General features: G+C 42.7%; 1 protein-coding gene across 1 annotated transcript; it reads left to right on the forward strand.

Moving 5' to 3' along the window:
- Positions 1–27,671, forward strand: naprt (nicotinate phosphoribosyltransferase). Its single transcript, XM_021604532.2, has 13 exons — positions 1–423; positions 13,675–13,802; positions 14,135–14,217; positions 18,416–18,546; positions 18,642–18,757; positions 20,736–20,932; positions 21,307–21,447; positions 21,652–21,736; positions 22,243–22,323; positions 22,447–22,549; positions 22,791–22,948; positions 23,183–23,290; positions 23,829–27,671. Exons 1-13 carry the CDS (start codon positions 9–11, stop codon positions 23,913–23,915), a joined length of 1,833 nt encoding a protein of 610 aa, XP_021460207.2. The 5' UTR covers positions 1–8; the 3' UTR covers positions 23,916–27,671.
- The last annotated feature ends 257 nt before the right edge of the window (positions 27,672–27,928 follow it).

Consider the following 27,928-nt stretch of genomic DNA (forward strand, 5'->3'; position numbering starts at 1 on the left):
CCTATTCTATGTGGGAGATAGCCTATTTTAGTCCGGGGTTCGCTTCTCCCCTCGCATACCAACCTTTCTTCTTATACCTCCGTGATACTACAGAGGTAGAGCCCGCGGGGTGGTTAGAAAACTGCATGTCCCAGAGATCGCGGCGGCAACCGAACTTGAATCTAGGAAAGGGGAACATGGCAGCGCCGTCAAGCCAGTCATGTACAGCTCTGGAGCGGTCAATCCGGGAGCGGGTCCCGACGCTTCTCACGGACCTCTACCAGTTCACCATGGCATATGCCTACTGGCGTTCGGGCAGGCACAACGAGCCCGCCGTTTTCGAACTGTTCTTCCGCGACAATCCGTTCGGCGGCGGCTTCTCGCTCTTCTCCGGAATGCACGACTGCCTCCTGTTTCTGCGGAGCTTTCGATTCACTGACGAAGGTGAGGTAATGACGTTAAATTCTCTGTAGAGCAAATGTCAGTGAATAGCACTTTAAGGCAAAGCAAATTAGCCACAATATAATTGATATGTGTATTTTTATATAGCCAATGGTTTCCTTTCAATAATATTTATTCGATATTTTTGTCATCTTGATTGCGCAATGAGGAATATAACCAATACCAGGACCCCTTGTGGGAGTGTAAATGGATAACACTGTATGTCCTCGGTGAACTTTGTAACCACTCCACTGAACTTCAACTGACACCGGTGATCTTTTCCTCGTGAGTCTTCTAGATTGTCAGTAATGCTGACACCCTATTTAGTGTTCATGGACCAGTCAAAAATAGTGCACTATATGGGGAATTGGGTGCCATTTGTCCCAGGACATAGCCAACCATGTTGAGGTCAGATGTCCACCAGAGTTTTTAAAGTTACCTACTGACACCCACAGATCACTACCAGGTAATAGCCAGTGGCAAACGGTCAGAGCCACACCTGTTTTGAGCCCACCTGTTTAACTTTTTTTGTGTGCCTGTTTTGAACGTTATTATGGCATTAATAAGTGTCACATATCAGTTTGCAAACAATATAAATCAAAATGTATTGAGTTAATAAAGCCAGATACAAACATGGTCTCTTTTTCCTTCTTGGGTAAGGCAGCTCCAAAATGCAGGTGTTTCAGCCTAGCTTAGTGCTTTGTGTGGTGGAGGGGCAGCCAACGGATAATAGCCAGCGTAGGAGTTGGTCATCTTCTCTAGTTGCACTATGATTGGCTGTGTTCTGTCACTCATCGGGACACTACGTCACCGCAAAATCTACAGGGAGAGATAAAGTTCAAGCCCCCTTGGGTGCTGCCATAGATTTACATTAGGATTTCCCATCCGAGGCTTCTGGTATGGTGCAGAGCTTCTTTTTTGCTCCACAACAAATTTGAAATATATCCTGAAATAAGTTAACCCTTCCGAACCCACAATGCCGACAAAGAAAAGTCACACCATAAAGCCAGACTTAAGGAGAGAAAGTTTAGAGTCTGAGGACGAAGGCGCCGTGCTACCTTCATGTGCTAGTGGTGGAAGCAGGACTGAGGCGATAAACACATGCAGTGCCGTTAGCTCCGAAGATATCCTCAAGGCCATCAAAGATATGAATGCAGAATTCTCTATAAAATTCGAAAATGTACTGTCTGCAGTGGACAGCGTTAAAAAGAAAGTCAAAGAATGTGCTGGTCAAATCTCTGACTGAGGTATACATCTGGCTTAGGAAGACCATCAAAAACCCTGAAACGTCCATCCCCAACTATAACATTTTCCGACAAGATAGAACTGCCAAAGGAGACGGAGTTGCAATCAGATGCAGAGATAGCCTGCAGAGTTCTGTCTTACTATCCAGGTCTGTGGCCAAACAATTTGAGATTCTACTTTTAAAAATCCACCTTTCCAGAAACAAGTCTCTCACCGTTGCCGCTTGCTATCGACCACCTTCTGCCCCCAGCTGTGCCCTGGACACCATATGTGAATTGATTGCCCCCCATCTATCTTCAGAGCTCGTGCTGTTAGGTGACCTAAACTTGGACATGCTTAACACCCCGGCCATCCTGCATTCTAAGTTTGATGCCCTCAATCTCACACAAATTATCAATGAACCTACCAGGTACAACCCCAAAGCCGCAAACACTGGCACCCTCATAGATATCATCCTAACCAACCTGCCCTCCAAATACACCTCTGCTGTCTTCAACCAGGATTTGAGCGATCACTGCCTCATTGCCTGCGTCCGTAATGGGACTGCGGCCAAACGACCACCCCTCATCACTGTCAAACGCTCCCTAAAACACTTCAGCGAGCAGGCCTTTCTAATCAACCTGGCCTGGGTATCCTGGAAGGATATTGACCTCATTCCCTCAGTAGAGGATGCCTGGTTATTCTTTAAAATTGTATTCCTCAGCATCTTAAATAAGCATGCCGCATTAAAAAAATGTGGAACCAGGAACAGGTATAGGCCTTGGTTCACTCCAGAAATGACTGCCCTTGACCAGCACAAAAACATCCTGTGGCATACTGAATTAGCATCAAATAGCCCCCGTGATATGCAACTTCTCAGGAAAGTTAGGAACCAATATACACAGGCAGTTAGGAAAGCAAAGGCTAGTTTTTTCAAACAGAAATTTGCATCCTGTAGCACAAACTCCAAAAAGTTATGTGACACTGTAAAGTCCATGGAGAATAAGAGCACCTCCTCCTAGCTGCCCTCTGCACTGAGGCTAGGAAACACTGTCACCACCGATAAGTCCACGATAATTGAGAATTTCAATAAGCATTTTTCTATGGCTGGCCATGCTTTCCACCTGGCTACCCCTACCCCGGTCAACAGCCCTGCACCCCCCACAGGAACTTGCCCAAGCCGCCCCCATTTCTCCTTCACCCAAATCCAGATAGCTGATGTTCTGAAAGAGCTGCAAAATCTGGACCCCTACAAATCAGCCGGAGCTAGACAATCTGGACCCTCTCTTTCTAGAATTATCCGCCAAAATTGTTGCAACCCCTATTAATAGCCTGTTCAACCTCTCTTTCGTATCGTCTGAGATCCCCATAGATTGGAAAGCGGCTGCGGTCATCCCCTTCTTCAAAGGGGGAGACACTCTAGACTCAAACTGCTACAGACCTAAATCTATCCTACCCTGCCTTTCTAAGGTCTTTGAAAGCCAAGTTAACAAACAGATCACCGACCATTTTGAATCCCATCGTACCTTCTCCGCTTTGCAATCTGGTTTCCGAGCTGGTCATGGGTGCACCTCAGCCACGCTCAAGGTCATAAACGATATCATAACTGCCATCGATAAGAGACAATACTGTGCAGCTGTATTCATCGACCTGGGCAAGGCTTTCGACTCTGTCAATCACCACGTTCTTATCGGCAGACTCAACAGCCTTGGTTTCTCAAATGACTGCCTCGCCTGGTTCACCAACTACTTTTCAGACAGAGTTCAGTGTGTCAAATCGGAGGGCCTGTTGTCCGGACCTCTGGCAGTCTTTATGGGGGTGCCACAGGGTTCAATCCTCAGGCCGACTCTTTTACATCAATGATGTCGCTCTTGCTGCTGGTGATTCTTTGATCCACCTCTACGCAGACGACACCATTCTGTATACTTCTGGCCCTTCTTTGGACACTGTGTTAACTAACCTCCAGATGAGCTTCAGTGCTATACAACTCTCCTTCTGTGGCCTCCAACTGCTCTTAAATGCAAGTAAAACTAAATGCATGCTCTTCGAACGATCGCTGCCCGCACTTGCCCGCCCGTCCAGCATCACTACTCTGGACGCTTCTGACTTAGAATATGTGGACAACTACAAATACCTAGGTGTCTGGTTAGACTGTAAATTCTCCTTCCAGACTCACATCAAGCATCTCCAATCCGAAATGACATCTAGAATCGGCATCCTATTTTGCAACAAAGAATCCTTCACTGATGCTGCCAAACACCCTCATAAAACTGACTATCCTACCGATCCTTGACTTCAGCGATGTCATTTACAAAATAGCCTCCAACACTCTACTCAGCAAATTGGATGCAGTCTATCACAGCCATCCGGTTTCTCAACAAAGCGCCATATACTACCCACCACGGCGACCTGTATGTTCTCGTTGGCTGGCCCTCGCTTCATATTCATCGCCAAACCCACTGGCTCCAGGTCATCTATAAGTATTTGCTAGGTAAAGTCCTGTCTTATCTCAGCTCACTGGTCACCATAGCAGCACCCACCAGTAGCACGTGCTCCAGCAGGTATATTTCACTGGTCACCCCTAAAGTCAATTCCTACTTTGGCTGCCTTTCCTTCCAATTCTCTGCTGCCAATGACTGGAACGAACTTCAAAGATCACTGAAGCTGGAGACTCATATCTCCCTCACTAGCTTTTAAGCACCAGCTGCCTGAGCAGCTCACAGATCACTGCACCTGTAGATAACCCATCTGTAAATAGCCCATCTAACTACCTCATCCCCATACTATTATTTATTTTGCTCCTTTGCACCCCAGTATCTCTACTTGCACACTCATCTTCTGCACATCTATCACTCCAGTGTTTAATTGCTATATTGGAATTATTTTTCCACTATGGCCTATTTATTGCCTTACCTCCGTTATCCTACCTCATTTGCACACACTGTATATAGACTTTTTCTATTGTATTATTGACTGTATGTTTGTTTATTCCATGTGTAACTCTGTGTTGTTGTTTGTGTTGCACTGCTTTGCTTTATCTTTGCCAGGTCGCTGTTGTAAATAAGAATTTGTTCTCAACTAGCTTACCTGGTTAAATAAAGGTGAAATAAATAAATAAAAATAAATACATCTCTGGAACCGAAGACAACATTATAGCCCTGCAGGAAACGACCACTGCACTTGAGGGAAAGGTTGGATCGCTTACCTCTAAACTAGTTGATTTGGAGGGCCGCAGCAGGAGATCGAACTTGAGACTAGTACATCTCCCCAAAGGCGCTGAGGGGAACGATGCTTGCTCATTCCTAGAACGGTGGCTTCCCGAGGCTCTGGAGATGGAGCCACTCCGCTCTCCTTTGATCATTGAGAGAGCTCATTGGATTTCTGGCCCATGATCCAACCACAACGCACCCTCGAGGGCTCTGATAATGAAGTTCTTAAACTATAAAGATAAGATTCGGGTGGTGAATGCAGCCAGGGCGAAAGGGAGAGTACTCTACAATATAAATAAACTCTACAAGAATCGTCAAGTTATGTTCTTCCCAGATCTCTCCATGGAAGTCCACAAGCAGCAGAAACGATTGGACAGTGTCAAGCAGCAGCGACTACGGGCTAAGGCTATCTGGTATGGAATCATCTTCCCAGTGTGCCTGAGGGTCTCCCACTGCATTCGTTCCTACATTCTTGAAACATCAATTGAGGCGGAGCAGTTTCTTGAGAAGCTAGGCAGAGGTGTGGAAGCGGAGTAACGCTGAAGAGGCAATAGCGACTTAAAGTTCAACTTTGACCCATTTTTTTTACATTTTTTTACATTTTTCGAACTTTTGCTTTCGGTTTTGTCTAAACAGGTATTTAAAGTTTGAGCCAGTTCACCGTGTTATAATTTATAGTAGCACTGTCTATTGAACTATAACAACATGGCCAGTTTACAAGTAAGCCTTATTATAATTGTATGTACCATGAAACTTTGCTTTTATGCATCGGAACATCCTGGTAGGGGTTTGTTTTAGCCTATAGGAGGCTAGATCACGGTGGTCTTACATTCTTGCTCACTCCTGGTATTTTGTTTGATTCTTTGTTAAATGGGGAACACAATATAGTGTAATGACAAGTAGAAGGTGTACAGAGGGGGGAAAAACGCAGAGGTAGAGGCGGCTCCTCACGTATGTGTGGATCTGTTGAGTACCTTTATACAGAGTGTCACTGAGATGGGGAGGGGGAGGTCTGTTAGAGACTGGGGTAAGAGGGTTAATCACACGTTCGTGGTTGATTGTACGAAAACACATGCCTAACAATGGCGTGCTTTAAAGAGTCCTTTGTGTTTTTGTTTATGGTGGTAACAGAGGACTGTTGGTATATTAGGCTGATCCAACGTGCTCTTATGGGGCAATGTTTTAGTTCAAGTGTCCCGGTAAATTCGATGACTCATAGTGTTAAGGTTAAATTTACATCCTGGAACTGTAGGGGATTAAATAAAATCCCCAAAATAAAACAGGTAATAAGTAGATTAAAACAACTTCAGGCGACGATCATATTTTTGCAAGAATCACATCTATTATCTGGCAACATTCCTAAGATACGCAAGAGGTGGCCTGGGCAGGTCATTGCAGCCTCATTTAGTTACCATGCAAGGGGAGTTATTATTTTATCCATAAGTCCATTCCATATCAGATATTGCAAACAATTTGTGATCCCGCCGGGAAGATATATTATTATACAGGGTACCTTGCTGTCCGAGCAGTTGAATTTAGTTAATGGGTATGGTGACGAAGATGACTCTAAATTATTTAACCATTTGTTTTTAAACCTTTCCACACTTCCAGGTAATTATAGTGTTGCTGGAGACTTTAATTGCACTTTAGATCCTGTTAAAGATCGCACTTCGGGTTCAAACTACTCCCACACCTAATCTAAGAATACCATACAACATTTTTATGAAGGATTTTAAACTTAATAGAGATTTGTAGAGAAATGAAACCAGATTATGTGGAATACTCATGTTACTCTAGCACTCACCAGACCTATTCCCAAATCAACTATTATTATGTTCTCAGCAGCATTACGCTCTAAAATCCAAGATTGATTTTATTATAGCATTGTCATCTCTGGTCATGCTCCAGCATCTCTTATATATTCCGATTCTAATTTAGTAGGTGACCCACCTAAATGGCGCTTTCAACCTAAATGGCTGCAAGATACATAAAGTTTTACAGAATACATTGAACAGCAAATTCACCTATACTTTTCAATTAATACAACACAGACTTCAGCTTGTAATAGATGGGAAGCCTTTAAAGCTTTCATAAGGGGTCAAATGATACATTTCACCAGCTCCAAGTCAAAACACTACTAGTCAAAAAATGAAATTACTTGAAACCAAAATTAAAACTCTGGAAAGAAAAATTTTCCTCACTAATTCCACAGGTGCACTCAGGGCTCAATATAACATCATTTCTGCGCTACAGCAATATTATTGAGACTAAACCAATCATATTATGACCAGGGAGAAAAGCTGGGAAGCTGTTGGCCTGGCAAATCAAACAGCAGCAAGCAGAGAGGGCAAGAAGGAGTTCTGATCACTCTGCTCCTAAAACCCAGAAAGCTGCATACCAAATGTGATTCCTATCGGGCTATTTCGCTTTTGAAATCTGACACTAATGTCCTTTGTAAAGCACTTGCGAGGAGGTTGGAGGGTTTTCTGCCGGATGTGGTGGGTAGAGACCAAAATGGCTTTATTCAAGGTCGTCAAGGATTTCATAATGTTAGGAGAGTGCTAAATGTTCTACATGCCAGATTTGGGTCGTCAGACACTACGATCCTGTCATTGGACCAGAGAAGGCCTTCGACAGGGTTGAGTGACCCTACCTCTTTGAAGTGTTAACTCGTTTTGGTTGTGGTAAGAGCTTTTGTAAATGGATAAATATGCTATATACAAATCCCACTGCAGAGATCCTTACTACTAATACGGTATCTAAACCGTTTGACATCTGCAGGGGTTCTAGGCAGGGCTGCACTCTTTCTCCTCTCCTGTTTATCTTAGCCATTGAGCCTCTAGGCATAGCTGTTAGGTCCCAGCCCAATATTTCAGGTATCAGAATAGATCAGACGGAACTTCAAATTGCCCTTCATGCAGACGATGTAATTTTGTTTCTTTCAGACTTGTGCAATTTCATACCCGCACTTCTGGACCGAATCAAAGAGTTTGAGGTTTGCAAAATCCTCAATTATGATGCTAAAGGAGGAGGAAAGATGTAGACCTACACCTTTGACTACTATTTTCTATGCAACGGAATGCTTTACATATCCCTGCATTTGTATTGTGCCAGAGATTGACCACATAGTCCCAACTAACTATGACCCTGTCGTAGATTCAATAACTCAATCGATAGATAGATCGTCATCTTTACCTATATTTTTAATTGGCCGGATTAACATTCTGAAAATGACTTCTCCCAAAACTATTTCAGAACATTCCCTTGCCGCCTCCGCCACCATCCCTCTTTACAAGGCTTTAAAAGATGTTCACTATATTTATCTGGAATAACAGACATCCCAGAGTTTGATTGTCCTTATTGTACCTACCGTATGACAGAGGGGGACTCCATTTGCCTAATATCCAATAGTACTACTGGGCAGCTCAGCTTCGCACTGCTATGTACTATTTTACCTCAGTCTCTCCCTTTGTGGATGGAGATTGAAATGTCTTCAGTTGTACCCAATTTAATCCTTAACCTTTACATTTACTCAGCTGATATCAAGACACAAAAAAATAAAAATAATAATCCCTTATTTTTTAATACGATCGATGTTTGGTATGAGGTACGGAAGTTTCTTGGTGAAACGCATTCTTTGTCATGTTTTAGTCCTATCTGGGGAAACCACAGTTTCACTCCTGGGAGAGCTGATCTGGATTTCCAACTATGGGCCAGCAAGGGTTTAAGGAAAATTTGAGACCTTTATAAAGAAGGTATTTTTATGTCATTTGAAGAACTCATAGCAAAATTTGACATTCCTAGAAAACAACATTTAAAAATACATATTTACAGCTAAGGAGCTTCCTCACGGTTGCCCAAAACCTAACATAACCCCTTCTGTCCACTTTAGAAAATACGATCTCAACCCATTGTAATTGTAAGGGTAGAATTTCAGATCTACACAATATGCTAGAGTCTGGCTCAACTGCATCCTCTGCGCACAAACTGAACTCTTGGAAGGAAGATATTTGGGTGGACATAGTCTTGGACAAATGGAGTAATATATGTACTAATGCTCAGACACAGACTGTGAATACTCGGCTTAAACTATTGCAATACAAGTGGTTGATGTGAGCATATGTAACCCCTGCTAAGTTAAATAAGTTTAATAGTATAGTTCCAGATATGTGCTACAAGTGCAATCACTCTGAAGGGGCTCTGTTTCATTCAACGAGGTATCACATATGATATCCCAAATAGTATCAGTAAAATTGCCTCTCCATCCCAAAGTGTTTATCCTGGGGTTGTACACAATCAATCCTCATCTAAAGAACCAAGTAAAACACTTATACATATGTGCTTGTTGCAAGCAAAACGCTTGATAGCTCTTGCCTGGAAAAGTGTGACAAGGCCTTGTATTGCCCAATGGCTTAGGGAAACGTTGTCTTGCCTAACAATTGAAAATATAACATACACGGTTAAGGGAAACAAGACACTTTTGAAAAGGTTTGGAGACCATTTTGGGATTTTGTTGAGCAGAGTGATGTGGGTGAAATATTGGCTGGGTAGTGGACTATGCTTTGTGTGTATGTGGGGTGGTGGTGAGAGATATCCGATTGGCTTGTGGCGCTGTGTTTCATCTGAAATTTGTCCCAATTATTTTCTATCCTATTGGATCAGACCACTGTAAAATGACATTTTGGTTGTTTTATGCCTCTCTAACACTTTTGTTTTGACTTAATGTTTCATCATTTTTTTATTTTTGTTGCTGTTAACTGCAAAAACCACATCAAAAGTTATTTTTTTTCATGTAATATTTCTGCTTATATGTCTTGTTGAAGAAAAATCAATAAACATATTGTTTTAAAAAAAAAATAGAAGTGCCCATCCAAGAAGGCTCAAGGTCATTGGCCACAAATAAAATGTCACATTGCTTTACATCTACTGTAGCTTTGATTGGTGTCACGTTCTGACCATAGTTCTTTTGTATTTTCTTTGTTTTAGTGTGGTCAGGGCGTGAGTTGGGTGGGCAGTCTATGTTTTCTGTTTCTAGGTGGGGTTTCTTGTTTGGCCTGATATGGTTCTCAATCAGAGGCAGGTGTTAGTCATTGTTTCTGATTGGGAACCATATTTAGGTAGCCTGTTTTCTGTTGGGGTTTGTGGGTGGTTATTTTCAGTCTTTGTGTGTCTGCACCAGATAGAACTGTTTTGGTTTTCACATTTGTTGTTTTGTGTTTTTGAAGTGTTCAGTTTTTTTAATTATTATTAAATTAAGATGAACACTAACCACGCTGCGCTTTGGTCCTCTCCTTCTTCCACCGACGACAACCGTTACAATTGGACTGATCATGTCAACATACAGAATCTTAGCTAGCAAGCTAGACAAGCAGTCATCATCATGTATCACATGGACAATCTACTGGCAAATCCTTTTCAATCCTTAATATATAAAGAGAAATTATAGATAAAAGTAACAGTGCACATCGGCCAACAAATTGGAAATCTCAAATTCAACAATAAGTGGGTTGGAAGAAATCAGTAGCTAACTGCAAGCGTTGCAAAGCAATCACTATTTTGCTTCCCCTGCTATTCGGTGGAGAGGGGGTGTGGTCCTAGTCTGGGTTTAAGGGTCTCTTTCCCAACCTTAAAAGGATAAACGTACACATGAATACCATGGTCCAGAAAAGGTTGAGTACATTGGCCATTCTGTCAATCCGGCATGACTTCTGCCTCGTTCAAAACAACTGGAAACTCGGAACGGGGAAATCTCAGACTTCAGTGAGTTTAAGACCACTGGGAACCTAGAAAAAAACGAGCTCCGACTGGGAAAATACACTTTGAATTGTCATCCAACTTGAAATTCCAAGTCGGGAACTCTGGCCTCTTTCTAGAGGTCCGACCTGAAGATCACTGACGTCATGATCCAAACTTGTCTTGAAAGCACCATAAATCCAGGGATTGACAGACTTGGATTAAGTTTCATGACAAAATGTTTCCACAAGAAGGAGCCACCTTCCTGTTCAAGTGAGCACAGCACAACGGTGAGTCCACAAATGTATTGTATGCCGCTGCATAAATCATATAATATGCCAGGGAGATATGTACACTGTAGCTAAGAAAGTAATACTAAGTGTATGTTGTGTAGTAAGCTGTTAATAGCACATATGCCTCACCCTAATAATTTGGTCCCTTTCTCCCTCCTAACTTAAACTAGTGTTCTGACTTGATGATGCACATGTAGACTATAGCCTGTTTTAGAGAAATCCATTGTCTGATTGTATGCCCCCTTTATTTATCCTACTTGGTGTACAGGGAGACTACTTTAAGAACTGCCCATGTTCTGAATTATGTCGCTGTACATTTCAAAAGTGCTGAACAAATAGTTATATTGACTACATTCGTCATAACTCGCTCATTAATATCTTAATCAAAATTATGGATTGCCTCTTAGCCGTTCATTGTTCCCTCATGCCATAGTTTGTACATCTCAATTGTCAGTAGAAACCACATTTGTTTAAGCTAGTCAGCCATATCAGCTTTGTTTTTTTAAAAGACAGTAAATGAGGCTGAATGAACTTTTTCACTGCCAGACAAGGCTCTGCTGATATCCAGGTGTAGCGGTGGTAAGGATTCAGTCCATGGTGCCGAAAAGAAAGCTCTGCTGTTGGGACAGCTTTATGTAGGCCCTAACAGTTTATGAGCACTGTTTTTCTCTGTTATAGTGCAATTTAATGTATTGTTTAGTGTTGTGTTGTGGCTTTGCTGGCATGCATCACAATTTTTGTTGTTGTTGAGTTTGCCCCACCAAGATGTACATGCTAAAATCACCACTGGTAATAACTAATATCAAGGGTATGGGAAAAACATATACTAGCAAGGCAGGTTTGTGATTAGACCTAGCCCAGTGAGCCTATAACAACAACACAAAGTCTAGGGCAACGGGGGGGGACTCAGTCGGGGTTCACAATTTACTGTTGAAAGGTAGAATACACAAGGTGCAATTTCAAAATTTGGTTGTGAATCAACAGTTTTTGTCTTGTAATGCCAGTCATTGATAGTCACTCAGTTAGCCCATGTCAACTATATGTTTTTAGATTGGTAAATTATTCTAGCGGCCAGCTATCTAAACTTGTAGTAATCAAGGTTGAATTAGAGCCCGGGGGCCCCATAGTCTGTGTTTGCTAGTCAGTCTCACACTGTATTAAAAACTGCAAACATTTCTCTCCAGCCTTGGGCAAAATGTGTAGAATTGCAGGAAATTGGCTGTAAACTGCACATTTTCTCTCTGCCCCATGGCAAAATGTGTAGAATTGCAGGAAATTGGCTGTAAACTGCACATTTTCTCTCTGCCCCATGGCAAAATGTGTAGAATTGCAGGAAATTGGCTGTAAACTGCACATTTTCTCTCTGCCCCATGGCAAAATGAGTAGAATTTCATGAAATTAACTCTAGAACTTAAAAATATGCATGAAATTGGATAATAAAATGGCTAAATCTTTTCTCCACCCCATGACAAAAATGTGTAGAATTGCTACAAACTAGCTTTTTTTCAAGCAGGCTTGACTATTGTAGTGCTGTCCTGTTTGGTCTACCCAAGAAAGCCATTGTAACGGCTTTCTTCTGTGGACGAAGGAGAGGACCAAAGCGCAGCGTGGTTAGTGTTCATCATGTTTAATAACGACGATAAACATGAACACATGAACATGAACAATACAAAACAACAAATGCGAGAAAAAACAAAACAGTTCTGTCTGGTGTAGACACACGAAGACCGAAGACAACCACCCACAAAACCCAACACAGGCTACCTAAATATGGTTCCCAATCAGAGACAATGACTAACATCTGCCTCTGATTGAGAACCATATCAGGCCAAACATAGAAACGGGAAAACTAGACACACAACAGAATGTCCACTCAGCTCATGTCCTGACCAACACTAAAACAAAGAAAACACAAAAGAACTATGGTCAGAACGTGACAGCCATTGGTCAACTGCAAAACATACAGAATGCTGCAGCACGGGTACTGACCAAGAACAGACAGAGAGCACACATTACACTGGTTTAAAAGTCTCTGCACTGGCTGCCTGTGAGTTTTAGAATTAATTGTAAGATTCTCTTTTTAAATGAATCCACGATTATCCCTCTCCCTCTTGCACCCTCACGTTCTTCTCCCTCTCCCATGTGTTCTTATGAGATTAGCTTTATTAGCAGTGGTGGAGAAAGTACCCAAATGTCATACTTGAATAAAAGTAAAGATACCTTTTAAAGAAAATGACTCAAGTAAAAGTGAAAGTCACCCAGTAAAATCCTACTTGTGTAAAAGTATTTGGTTTTAAATATTCTTAAGTATCAAAAGTAAATGTAATTACTATAATATACTTAAGTATCAAAAGTGAAAGTTGAAATAATTTCAAATTCCTTATGTTAAGCAAACCAGAGTGCACAATTTTCTTGTTTTGAAAATTTACGGATAACTAGGGGCACACTCCAATGACTACCTTCTTGTTTAGACACTAAACTGTAAGCATGTTTCACGTTCCCTGGGCCAAAACACGGTGTTTGTAGATGTCGTAATAACAGTTGTCATTGAGATCGGTAGACCGATGACTTTTCTTGGAAAACCTATAGGTCTAATAGTATTCCACATGCCAGTATGTTAGAAAAGTGGTGTGTTGACGTGTACAAAAAAATCTTTTGTTTATTTCATATGTCATGAGTAGTGTTTTGTTGTGTAGATGTGTGATATTACTGTACTGATTAGAAGTTGCTCCAGATAAGAGGGTCTTTACGATTATGTTATTGATTATGTGTAACAAAGTATAACTGTGTTATAGATGTGGAGTACCTGCGTTCCGTGCTGCCCCCAGCCACTGACCCCGCCTTCTTCCTGTTTCTACGGGAACTGGACTGTTCCGGTGTCACACTCCACTCTGTCCCCGAGGGAACGGTGGTCTTTGCCAGGGTGAGACAACGTCAGGGGTCAAGGGTTATACTCAGGGTCATCCCCAGGCAGGGTTGGAATTATATATTCTCTTGGGGTGCCCAATGTCTCTTGGGGTGTCTAATCTCTTGCGGGTGCCTGATCGGACCAGCCCCCCTGTAACTCAAACCATGCCCGCAAGGGTTACATTCATAGAAATATAATCTAGTCATTCTATTTCTATGGTTACACTCAGGGACGGTTCAGCCCCAAGGGCCAGAGGTCAGGAGTTAGACTCAGGGACTCACCCACAATGGTCAGGGTTGATGGCTGAGTTGATTGATTCATTGATTGTGCTGCCCCTCTGTTTGAAGGTGCCTCTGATGGAGGTGTCTGGTCCTCTGGCTGTGGTTCAACTACTGGAGACCAGCCTGTTGTGTCTGGTCAACTACGCCAGGTAGGGACACACTTCTCCTTCAGCAAACTTGAAAAGGTTTGGCATGGGCACTCAAATCCTCAAAGTTCTATAGCTGCACCATTGAGAGCATATTGACTGGCTGTATCAATGCTTGGTATGGCAATAGGACTGCCCTCGATCGCATGGCTCTACAGAGTGTGGTGCGGACATCACTGGGGCCAAGCTCCCTGCCATCCAGGACCTCTATATCAGGCGGTGTGACAGAAAGGTCCGGAAAATCGTTAACTCCATCCACCCAAGCCATAGACTGTTCTCTCTGCTGCCGCATGGCAAGAGGTACTGGTGCATCAAGTCTGATACCAACAGGTTCCTGAACAGTTTCTATCCCCAAGCCATAGACTGTACTCTCTGCTGCCGCATGGCAAGAGGTACTGGTGCATCAAGTCTGATACCAACAGGTTCCTGAACAGCTTGTGAGGGTAGGCACCAGGTGGTGAGGGTAGGCAACAACATTTCCACCCCGCTGATTCTCAACACTGGGGCCCCACAAGGGTGCGTTCTGAGCCCTCTCCTGTACTCCCTGTTCACCCACGACTGCGTGGCCACGCACGCCTCCAACTCAATCATCAAGTTTGCGGACGACACAACAGTGGTAGGCTTGATTACCAACAATGACGAGATGGCCTACAGGGAGGAGGTGAGGGCCCTCGGAGTGTGGTGTCAGGAAAATAACCTCACACTCAACGTCAACAAAACTAAGGAGATGATTGTGGACTTCAGGAAACAGCAGAGGGAACACCCCACTATCCACATTGATGGAACAGTAGTGGAGAGGGTAGTAAGTTTTAAGTTCCTCGGCGTACACATCACAGACAAACTGAATTGGTCCACCCACACAGACAGCATCGTGAAGAAGGCGCAGCAGCTCCTCTTCAACCTCAGGAGGCTGAAGAAATTCGGCTTGTCACCAAAAGCACTCACAAACTTCTACAGATGCGACATCCTGTCGGGCTGTATCACCGCCTGGTACGGCAACTGCTCCGCCCACAACCGTAAGGCTCTCCAGAGGGTAATAAGGTCTGCACAACGCATCACCGGGGGCAAACTACCTGCCCTCCAGGACACCTACACCACCCGATGTCACAGGAAGGCCATAAAGATCATCAAGGACAACAACCACCCGAGCCACTGCCTGTTCACCCCGCTATCATCCAGAAGGCGAGGTCAGTACAGGTGCATCAAAGCTGGGACCGAGAGACTGAAAAACAGCTTCTATCTCAAGGCCATCAGACTGTTAAACAGCCACCACTAACATTGAGTGGCTGCTGCCAACACACTGACTCAACTCCAGCCACTTTAATAATGGGAATGATGTAAAATATATCACTAGCCACTTTAAACAATGCTACCTAATATAATGTTGCATACCCTACATTATTCATCTCATATGTATATACTGTACTCTATATCATCTACTGCATCTTTATGTAATACATGTATCACTAGCCACTTTAACTATGCCACTTTGTTTACATACTCATCTCATATGTATATACTGCACTCAATACCATCTACTGTATCTTGCCTATGCCGCTCTGTACCATCACTCATTCATATATCTTTATGTACATATTCTTTATCCCCTTACACTTGTGTCTATAAGGTAGTAGTTTTGGAATTGTTAGCTAGATTACTTGTTGGTTATTACTGCATTGTCCGAACTAGAAGCACAAGCATTTCGCTACACTCGCATTAACATCTGCTAGCCATGTGTATGTGACAAATAAAATTTGATTTGATTCTATCCCCAAGCCATAGACTGTTCTCTCTGCTGCCGCATGGCAAGAGGTACCGGTGCATCAAGTCTGATACCAACAGGTTCCTGAACAGTTTCTATCCCCAAGCCGTAAGACTGATAAATAGCTAACAGAATGGCTACACGGACTATCTGAGTTGACCCTTGTATTTGATTTTTGCTCAGTCTCTATGCACACTCACAGGACTCTACACACTCATGCACATACACTCTCCCAACCACACAACATACACATACATTTATATTGACTCTACATACACAATCACATACAATCAGCATTTATGTTGATGCTACTCTGTTTATTATAATACTGATGCCAAGTCACCTTGCCCCTCCCTATACATACACTGAATATACAAAAGTATGTGGACACCCCTTCAAATTAGTGGATTTGTCTATTTCAGCCGTACCCGTTGCTGGCAGGTGTATAAAATCGAGCGCACAGCCATGCAATCTCCATAGTGGACATTGGCAGAAGAACAGTGGTTGAAAAGTACCCAATTGTCATACTTGAGTAAAAGTAAAGATACCTAAATAGAAAATGACTCAAGTGAAAGTCACCCAGTCAAATACTACTTGAGTAAGTCTACAAGTATTTGGTTTTAATTATACTTAAGTCTCGAAAGTAAATGTACTTGCTAAAATTACATCAATATCAAAAGTAAAAGTATGAATCATTTCAAACTCCTTATATTAAGCAAACCAGACGACACCATTTACTTTCTTCCCATCTATAGATAGCCAGGGGAACACTCCAACACTCAGACATCATTTACAAACAAAGCCTTTGTGTTTCGTGAGTCCGCCAGATCAGAGGCAGTAGGGATGACCAGGGATGTTCTCTTGATAAGTGTGTGAATTAGACAATATTCCTGTCCTGCTAAGCATTCGAAATGTAATGTCAGGGGAAATGTATGGAGTAAAAAGTACATTATTTTCTTTAGGAATGTAGTGGAGTAAAAGTTGTCAAATATAAATAGTAAAGTACAGATACCCCAAAAATCTATTTAAGTAGTACTTTAAAGTATTTTTACTTAAGTACTTTACACCACTGACTGAAGAGCTCAGTGATTTTCAACATGGCACTGTCATAGGATGTTACATTTCTAACAAGTCAGTTTAGCAAATTTCTGCCCTGCTAAACCTGCCCCGGTCAACTGTAAGTAGTATTATTGCAAACGTCTAGGAGCAACAACGGCTCAACCATGAAGTGTTAGGCCACACAAGCTCACAGAACAGGACCGTTGAGTGCTGAAGCGAGTCTCACATAAAAAATTGCCTCTCCTCGGTTTCAACACTCACTACCAAGTTCCAAACTGCCTCTAGAAGCAATGTCAGCACAAGAACTGTTCGTCGAGAGCTTCATGAAATGGGTTTCCATGGCCGAGCAGCCACACACAAGCCTAAGATCACTATGAGCAATGCCAAGAGTTGGCTGGAGTGGCGTAAAGCTCGCCGCCATTGGACTCGGTAGCAGTGGAAACGCGTTCTCTGGAGTGATGAATCACACTTCACCATCTGGCAGTCCGACGGATGAATCTGGGTTTGGATGCCTGGAGAACGCTACCTGCCTAAATGCATAGTGCCAACTGTAAAGTTTGGTGGAGGAGGACTAATGGTCTGGGGATGTTTTTCTTGGTTCTGGCTAGGCCCCTTAGTTCCAGTGAAGGGAAATCTTAATGCTACATAATACAATGACATTCTAGACGATTCTGTGCTTCCAACTTTGCGGCAACAGTTTAAGAAAGGCCCTTTCTTGTTTAGCATGACAATGCCCCATGCACAAAGTGAGGTCCATACAGAAATGGTTTGTTGAGATCATTGTGGAAGAACTTGACTCGTCTGCCAGAGCCCTGACCTTAACCACATCAAACACCTTTGGGATGAATTGGAACACCGACTGCGAGCCAGGCATAATCGCCCAACATCAGTGCCTGACTTCACTAATGCTGTTGTGGCTGAATGGAAGCAAGTCCCTGCAATAATGTTCCAACATCTAGTGGGAAGCTTACACAGAAGAGTGGAAGCTGTTATAGCAGCAAAGGGGGACCAACTCCATATTAATGCCCATGATTTTGGAATGAAATGTTCGACGAGCAGGTGTCCACATTATTTTGGTCAGGTTGTGTATCTACCTCTATCACTCCAATATCCCTGCACATTGTAAATATTGTATTGGAACTGACCCAGTACTTACTTTCTTGTGTTCTTCTTATTTGTATTTTCTTGTGTGTGTTTGTTCTATTTTAGGATATTTTTAGTGCTACATTGATATTGAGTACTACAAGGATGTAATTTCACTGCACTTGACATTCAATTTGGAACTCAGTCACACACACACACACCTGGTCAACAGGTAGGAATACTGTATACTCTAATAGTGCATTATGGTAATTCTCTGTATCTCTCTTCTCTCTCCAGTCTGGTATGCAGTAACGCGGCCCGGTTCCGTCTGGCTGCTGGTTCCAGGAGGAAGCTGTTAGAGATGGGCCTGAGGAGAGCACAGGGGCCTGACGGGGGCCTCACAGCCTCAAGATACACATACGTCGGAGGTGAGGAGAGAGACACACATACATGTAAGGACACACACATATATATATAGTGTATATATATATATATATATACACAGTGTCTTTCTGTCTGTCAGGGTTTGATATGACCAGTAACGTCCAGGCTGGCTTCCTGTTTGGAATCCCTGTGGCGGGAACCATGGCACACTCTTATGTCACTTCCTTTTCCTCCCTGGAGGAGGTGTGGCCTCAGGTGAGTCTCTCTGCCCCTGTGTGTCCTAAATGCCATCTTATGGGGCCTGGTCAAAAGTTGTGCACTTAAAAGGGAATAGGGTGCCATTTGAGACATAGTCTTTGTATTGACCCTTTGCTTCCACAATACACAACCTCAGAAAATAAATACATCTTTCAAGTGTCTCATAACATCAATTTCTCAGTATTTTAACCATGGCTGTGAGCCAACTGGCACCAGATTGCCTACATAGTTAGTGCACTACGTTTGACCAGGTCCCTTAGAGAATAGGGTGCCATTTGAGACATAGACACGCTTTCCATATGTACACACTTTTATGGGTCACTGTACTGAACTAGCACTATTCATTTTCTTTGAATAAAAATATTTCCTAACCTTTTAATAACATGTTAATAACCACAATGTTGATAACCCATCAGTGTGCTATTTATCTTATGTGTATCAATGGAGGCTCCTCAGAGGAGGAAGTGGAGGACCATCCTCCTCAGTGAATTTCATTAAAATAAAAATGGTAAAACATTGTAAAAAGTTATCCTTTTTAGAAAAAACTATGCTAAATATATTCACGTCTGTAAATAATTGATTAAAACACACTGTTTTGCAATGAAGGTCTACAGTAGCCTCAACAGAACTCTGTAGGGTAGCACCATGGTGTAGGGTAGCACCTGTAGTGTAGCACCACAGCTAGCTTCTGTCCTCCTGTGTACATTGACTTCAATACAAAACCTAGGAGGCTCTTGGTTCTCACCCCCTTCCATAGACCATAGACACAGTAATTATGACAACTTACGGCGGAAGTCCTCCAACCTATCAGAGCTCTTGCAGCATGAACTAACATGTTGTCCCCCCAATCAAAGGATCAGAGAATTAATCTAGTACTGAAAGCATAAGCTACAGCTAGCTAGCACTGCAGTACATAAAATGTGATGATTAGTTGACTTAAAGAGAGAAAGACAATTGATGAACAGTTTTCTTTCAAATTAATTTCTTAAAAAATTAAGGAGAAGCTGCATTAGCTAGCAAATGGCTAGTTTAGTTACTCAAACACCTGGCTCAAACAGAGGAATGCTATGTTAGCTAGCTGGCTATGACTATCCAACACAACACTGGAACTCTTTCAAGTAACTGCTTACTGACTATACACTGTAACGTTACTGCATGATTATTGCGGGTTTACTAATGCATTAGTTCCATTAGCTAACTATGACGTTACTTTAGCTAATATGGGGACAACGATGTAGGCTGTGTGTAGCGGTTGTGACATGGTTTGGCTTGGAGAGGTTTTTTCGCCTGGTCACATACAGCTGATGTGTTGGTCATTGAAGTCCACAAACGAAGGGAAAAGGTGAGAGGAGGAAAGTGCATGGAGGCGAGAAGGAATACAACGTGGCTGCTATGAAAGTGAACTGTGTTTATGCATGATCAGGGGTGTATTCATTCCTCCGATTCTGTTGAAAAATGTTTCTTAAACGGAAGGAAACAAAACGGGGATAAAAACAACAGAATTTGTCCAATATAAACTCTTGTTTGCAACTGTTTGACTAATGTTTGCATCCTAGATAAGCTAGATGCAGGCAAGAGTGTGCAAGGCGGTATTGAATGTGTCACTGTCCGTCATCAAAAAAAAATTATCTCGACCTGCATTAATAGGCTAGGTTGTATCAACCTCATGATGGGTATAGGGGAAATTAGAGTATAGCCTAAACCTATCAATGTTATACTGAGCTGGGTGAATGGAATATGAATAACACTCATCCAACATGCTGTAATAGAAATAAGACCATGTTCATGAAAAAAGTCTTCCCTCATCATAAACATCACTGATGTGTATATACAGTATGTTGTGTGGTTGTTAATGTTTTAATGTTGTTTCTTATCCTGACTGCACTACAGATTTCCCAATTGAGATAATAAGGATATTGATTTCTATCTTATATTGATTGATTGGTTGAACTTCCCGTCTCTCCTGTCGAACTAGACGCTAGTGGCAGCAAACGGGGATCATGACAACATCGATCTGATCTCGCTGACCAAGGGTTGGCTGGGGCGTGTGTGTGAGCTGCTTGGGGCGGAATCTGGGAAGATCCATGAGGGTGAGCTGGCAGCCTTCTTGTCCTATGCCATCGCATACCCACACAACTTCCTGCCAGTCATCGACAGCTACAGTGTCACCTGGTAACATTTCCCCCTTTGCTACTCTTCTCGTCTCAAACTTGTCTCGCCTCTTCTCTTCTCTGTGAATGGGGACGTTCTTTCCTCGAAGGACAGCTTCTGACTAGAGAGAGCCTATATCCCAGTGTTGAAGTTTTTGTTACTAGCATTGCTTTAGGCCAGGCTACTACATTTCCTTTCACCTGTAGCCTGCTACAGCATCAATGCCATCTCTGTTGTGTTTCTGTTGTGTCCCTACAGCAGTAGGCTGGTAAACTTCTCTGTTGTGTCCCTACAGTAGTAGGCTGGTAAACTTCTCTACAGTAGTAGGCTGGTAAACTTCTCTGTTGTGTCCCTACAGTAGTAGGCTGGTAAACTTCTCTGTTGTGTCCCTACAGTAGTGGCCTGCTCAACTTCTGTGCCGTGGCCCTGTCTCTGTTTGAGCTGGACTACAGTCCACTGGGCGTGCGTCTAGACAGTGGAGACCTCTGCAGGCAGTCAGTAGAAGTACGCCATGTCTTCAGACTCTGCAGTGAACAGTAAGGTCCTGTGTGTGTCCTGAAGCTTGCGTCCCAAATGGCACCCTATTCTCTATTTAGACCAGGGAAAAGGTAGTGCACTAAAAATGGAACAGGGTGCCATTTGGGGTGAAGCCTTAGATTAGTACCCTCTAGGGACTTTAATCTTAGTATAGAGGTTTTGAGTAAAGCATGTTTGAAATATCTCGCATTTTATTTCTCTAGATTCTCCATCCCTGCCTTCCAGTCCCTTCTCATAGTAGGCACCAATAACATCTCAGAGTACAGCATGGCCGAACTCAACAAGAAGGTGAGGAACCAGACAGACATTACAGAGGCCAGTGGGAGCAGAAGAATGAGAGGACCTTATTTAGTTCTACCTCCTGTCATCAAGCCTCTCTCCATCTGATCTGTCTATTCCTCTCTGCCTCCTTCCTCCTCTTCTCTCTCCTCTCTCCATCTGATCTGTCTATTCCTCTCTACCTTCTCCCTCTTCTCCTCTCTCCATCTGAGCTGTCTATTCCTCTCTACCTCCTCCCTCCCACCTCTCCTCTCTCCATCTGATCTGTCTATTCCTCTCTACCTCTCTCCATCTGATCTGTCTATTCCTCTCTACCTCCTCTCTCCATCTGATCTGTCTATTCATCTACCTCCTCCCTCCTCCTTTCCTCTCCCTCCTCTCTCCATCTGATCTGTCTATCCCTCTCTACCTCTTCTCTGATCTGTCTATCCCTCTCTACAACCTCCCTCTTCGTCTCTCCTCTCTGATCGGTCTATCCCTCTCCTTCCTCTCTGATCTGTCTATCCACGTCTCAGGAGAATGAGATTGATGTGGTTGGTGTTGGAACACATCTGGTCACCTGCACGAGACAGCCTTCACTCGGGTGTGTGTACAAGGTAAAAAGGACACACACACACACACACAGACACCCTCTCCTCACTTTCCCTTTTTTATGTATCCACCGTCTTCTACCCTTTCTCTCTGTCATTTTCAACCCTCTCCATCTCTCTCTCCATCAGTTGGTGGAGGTTCGGGGCAGCCCCAGGATGAAGTTCAGTGAGGACCCAGAGAAGAGTACTGTTCCTGGGAGGAAGGCTGTCTATAGGATGCTGGACACGGAGGGTGAGGAGTCACTCTCTACCATAGAAAAACATATAGAATCCCTGAATTATAGGATCTCTGTGCCCTCCACTTACTATTTCAACACTCAACTAGCTACATCTCAATCTCTGTTTTCATGACACTTTTTCACTCACTCACTCACTCACTCACTCACTCACTCACTCACTCACTCATTCTCTCCTTACTCTCTTTTTCTTTCTCTCCTCTCTCTCTCTCTCTTGCTCTCGCTCTCTCTCTCCAGGCCACCCATTCTTGGATCTGTTGTGTTTGTGTGAGGAGCCTGCACCTAAGGCATGTGTGGCAGTGAGGTGTCATCCTGTGGTTGGTAACAAGACCTGTCAGTCAATCACACCTTCTCAGGTCAGCTGTCTACGCCTGGAGGTCTACACTAAAGGACAGGTGAGCCTGCTGCACCCTGTCCAACACACACACACGTCTCAGCCAGAAGATGACTGTCCACCCCTCTGAGCCGGCTTCCTCTCTAGGTTTCTTCCTAAGTTCTTCCTAGTTTTTTTTGCTTTCTCTTTTGGTTCTAGACTGGGTAATTGTGAAGCACTTTGTGACAAATGCTAATGTACAAAGGGCTTTATAAAATAAATGTGATTCGTTGATTGGTATCTCCCTCTATTGAAGATCACACAGCCACTGTGCAGCACAGCTGAGACCAGGGAGAAGGTTCAGAGCTCCATCCAGACCCTGCACCCCCGACACAAGAGACTGCAGGAGCCAGATTCTTACATAGTGAGTTTTAAGGTTCATTTACTTTGTGGAGACATGGAACAATGTCAGGGACTAGATTGTCTTGGGTATTGGATAGAAAGGCATCTGACGTGCTGTCATAGTCATCCTGCATTTCTCCAATGTAAATGTACTCACCTTTACACACACACTTATATACTATAAGGCACTAGGGATGGGTGGAGTACTCGATTTCAAGGTTTGTATTAATTTACTAATAATCAAATCAAATATTCAAAATGTACAAATGCAACTATTTAGTAGGTTGAATTTATAAGCACTGACACTGTCAAGTCCCTGAAAATATGTTGCTAGGTTTTTAATTGTGTCAGAACAACCAGTAATTGGGACAAAGGAGAGCATACCGCAAATTTGTTTGCCTTCAGCCCCGTTTCACACTTACATGCGTGTACTCAAAAAATATATTTTCATGAGAGTACTCGGAGCACAGACATTATTCCAAATGCCCATCCCTACTATGCACGTATACACACAGGTACCGTCATAATCTAATGCTGTTCTTCCATGTTTTCTCCACCAGGTGGCCGTGTCTGAGAAGCTCCGTAACTTAATTGCTGAGATCAGAAAAGGCAGCAGCAACAACAGCAATTTTCTATTGGCCAACTGAGACACACGGGCTTCAGTCCCAAATAGCACCCTATTCCTTATTTAGTGCACTTCTTTTGACCAGGGCTCTGGTCAAATGTAATGCACTATGTATGTCAAAAGTAACACACTTAATAGTGGTATTAGGTTGTGGTTTAGGACCTAGGGTAGATTGTGTTACTCTCAGATAATATAAATGGTATACTGACACAGACTGACACACGGACTGATAGACTGAGACACATGGACTGATGGACTGACACAAAGACTGACACACGGACTGATAGCCTGAGACACATGGACTGATGGACTGACACACGGACTGATAGACTGAGACACATGGACTGATGGACTGACACACGGACTGATAGCCTGAGACACATGGACTGATGGACTGACACAAAGACTGACACATGGACTGATAGACTGACACAAAGACTGACACACGGACTGATAGACTGAGACACATGGACTGATGGACTGACACAAAGACTGACACATGGACTGATAGACTGACACAAAGACTGACACACGGACTGATAGACTGACACAAAGACTGACACACGGACTGATAGCCTGAGACACATGGACTGATGGACTGACACAAAGACTGACACACGGACTGATAGACTGAGACACATGGACTGATGGACTGACACAAAGACTGACACACGGACTGATAGCCTGAGACACATGGACTGATGGACTGACACACGGACTGATAGCCTGAGACACATGGACTGATGGACTGACACACGGACTGATAGACTGAGACACATGGACTGATGGACTGACACAAAGACTGACACACGGACTGATAGACTGAGACACATGGACTAATGGACTGACACAAAGACTGACACATGGACTGATAGACTGAGACACACGGACTGATAGACTGAGACACATGGACTGATGGACTGACACAAAGACTGACACACGGACTGATAGACTGAGACACATGGACTGATGGACTGACACAAAGACTGACACACGGACTGATAGACTGAGACACACGGACTGATAGACTGACACAAAGACTGACACACGGACTGATAGCCTGAGACACATGGACTGATAGACTGACACAAAGACTGACAAACGGACTGATAGCCTGAGACACATGGACTGATAGACTGACACAAAGACTGACACACGGACTGATAGACTGAGACACATGGACTGATAGACTGACACAAAGACTGACACACGGACTGATAGCCTGAGACACATGGACTGATAGACTGACACAAAGACTGACACACGGACTGATAGACTGAGACACATGGACTGATAGACTGACACAAAGACTGACACACGGACTGATAGACTGAGACACATGGACTGATAGACTGACACAAAGACTGACACACGGACTATGTCAAACCTCAACCAAAAGCAGTTCATTTTGAAATAATGCTGGCATTTTGGAATACAGTTGACTGACAGCTATGAGTCGTGGTGTAGTTTTCTAGTTTTAGTTTGGTACAAGAGCTTGACATGCCTTCCTGAAAACCCAGTGATCTGCACAAACAAGCAATGTCTGTTAATATATCAGTGTTGGAATGGGCCTTAATCTGGTTCTACAATTAGATAAATTAACATTGAGAATGGTTGCATAAATGTCTCTACTATGAGCAATATTAATTGATAAGCAATTTTAAGTTTAGAAAGATTGAATGTCTCTTTGTATGTCCCAGCCTTGTCTTGCTAATTTAGTTTTTGTGCTTTTCTTTGGATTACGTTTCCTGAACCAGGCTATTATTTACTGTTTGTTTTAATTAGCATAAACATACACATAGTCAATATCATGATCAATCTGTACCTGCCTTAACACATAGTCAATATCATGGTCAATCTGTACCTGCCTTAACACATAGTCAATATCATGGTCAATCTGTACCTGCCTTAACACATAGTCAATATCATGGTCAATCTGTACCTGCCTTAACACATAGTCAATATCATGGTCAATCTGTACCTGCCTTAACACATAGTCAATATCATGATCAATCTGTACCTGCCTTAACACATAGTCAATATCATGGTCAATCTGTACCTGCCTTAACACATAGTCAATATCATGGTCAATCTGTACCTGCCTTAACACATAGTCAATATCATGATCAATCTGTACCTGCCTTAACACATAATCAATATCATGATCAATCTGTACCTGCCTTAACACATAGTCAATATCATGGTCAATCTGTACCTGCCTTAACACATAGTCAATATCATGGTCAATCTGTACCTGCCTTAACACATAGTCAATATCATGATCAATCTGTACCTGCCTTAACACATAGTCAATATCATGGTCAATCTGTACCTGCCTTAACACATAGTCAATATCATGGTCAATCTGTACTGGTGACAACTGGTGACAACACCAGGCAGTATAAGTTAACAGACCAATAACAAAGAGCGTTTCAAACCTCTCTGCCAATAACAGCTAGACTTCATATATCCCTACATATCCCACCCATTAGGCTCGTCCAATTAGGCCCTCTACTTAGACCACTCCCAGACAGTCCTAGCCAAATTCTAGCTTTAACACATAGCCATAAAACCATACAGCATTGAGAATCCAGGTAGAATTTCACCACTACGTCCTTTTCAGATCCGTTAAAATGGTACACTAATTATGTTTCTAGAATGACAAGACTAGTAAAACTGATGTTGTACCGTCCAACCAGGCTGCTATCTAATGAACTATTGTCAAATACACACACTAGCCTACACAGTTCAGGCAATCTGGACAATGTTGTTCAAACATTGCCATGGTGTTTGGCTGCCAATATTATGTCCTCTAATATAAACTGATTAGGTGTGTTGTTTTAAGTAGAAGTATTAGTCTACTAAATATAGTGACACGTATGTGATATCTGTGCAAAATGTGAATGTCTGTTTGTATGACAACATTATAATGCTAAGATGCGTTGTTTTGTTGTTGTAGACTAACTAGAGGTCCAAGAACAGATTGCCTGAAAAGAGACAGCCATGAGTGAACACAACATGTAAAGAGTTGGTCCCATGTTTGATGAGCTGAAATTAAAGATACAAGACATTTTAAATTTGTACAAAAATAATATTTCTCTCAATTTGTGCACAAATTTTGAGAGAAATATGCTTTTTGTACAAATTTGTTTACATCCCTGTTAGTGAGCGTTTCTCCTTTACCTGACAGGTGTGGCTTATCAAGAAGCTTAAACATTATACAGGTGCACCTTGTGCTTGGGACAAAAAATGTAATGTGCAGTTTTATCACAACACAATGCCACAGATGTCTTAAGTTTTGAGGGAGCGTGCAATTGGCATGCTGACTGCAGGAATGTCCTCCAGAGCTTTTGCCAGAGAATTTAATGTTAATTTCTCTACCATAAGCCACCTCCAACATTGTTTTAGAGAATTTGGCAGTATGTCAAATCAGTCTCACAATCGCAGACCTCGTGTAACCACGCCAGCCCAGGACCTCCACATCCGGCTTCTTCACCTGCACGTTCATCTTAGACCAGCCACCCGGACAGCTGATGAAACTGAGGAGTATTTCTGTCTGTAATAAAGCCCTTTTGTGGGAAAAACAAATTCTGATTGGTTGGGCCTGCTCCCTAGTGGGTGGGCTTGGCTCCCAAATGGGTGGCCTATGCCCTCCCAGGCCTACTCAAGACTGCACCCCTGCCCAGTTATGAAATCCATTAATTTGGGCATAATGAATTTTTTTAAATTGACTGATTTCCTTAGATAAACTGTAACTCAATAAAATCTTTGAAATTGTTGAGTTTGTTTTTGTGCAGGGGATTTGAAAAGTATTCAGACCCCTTGACTTCATCCACATTTTGTTACCTTACAGCCTTATTCTAAAATTGATTAAATAGTTTTTTCCCTCATCAATCTACACACAATACCCCATAATGACAAAGAAAAAATAGTTTTTTATAAATCTTAGCAAATTTATTACAAATAAACAGAAATATCACACTTATATAAGTATTCAGACCCTCTACTCAGTACTTTGTTGAAGCACCTTTGTCA

Source organism: Oncorhynchus mykiss, chromosome 5 (assembly GCF_013265735.2).
Source record: "Oncorhynchus mykiss isolate Arlee chromosome 5, USDA_OmykA_1.1, whole genome shotgun sequence".
NCBI lineage: Eukaryota > Metazoa > Chordata > Actinopteri > Salmoniformes > Salmonidae > Oncorhynchus > Oncorhynchus mykiss.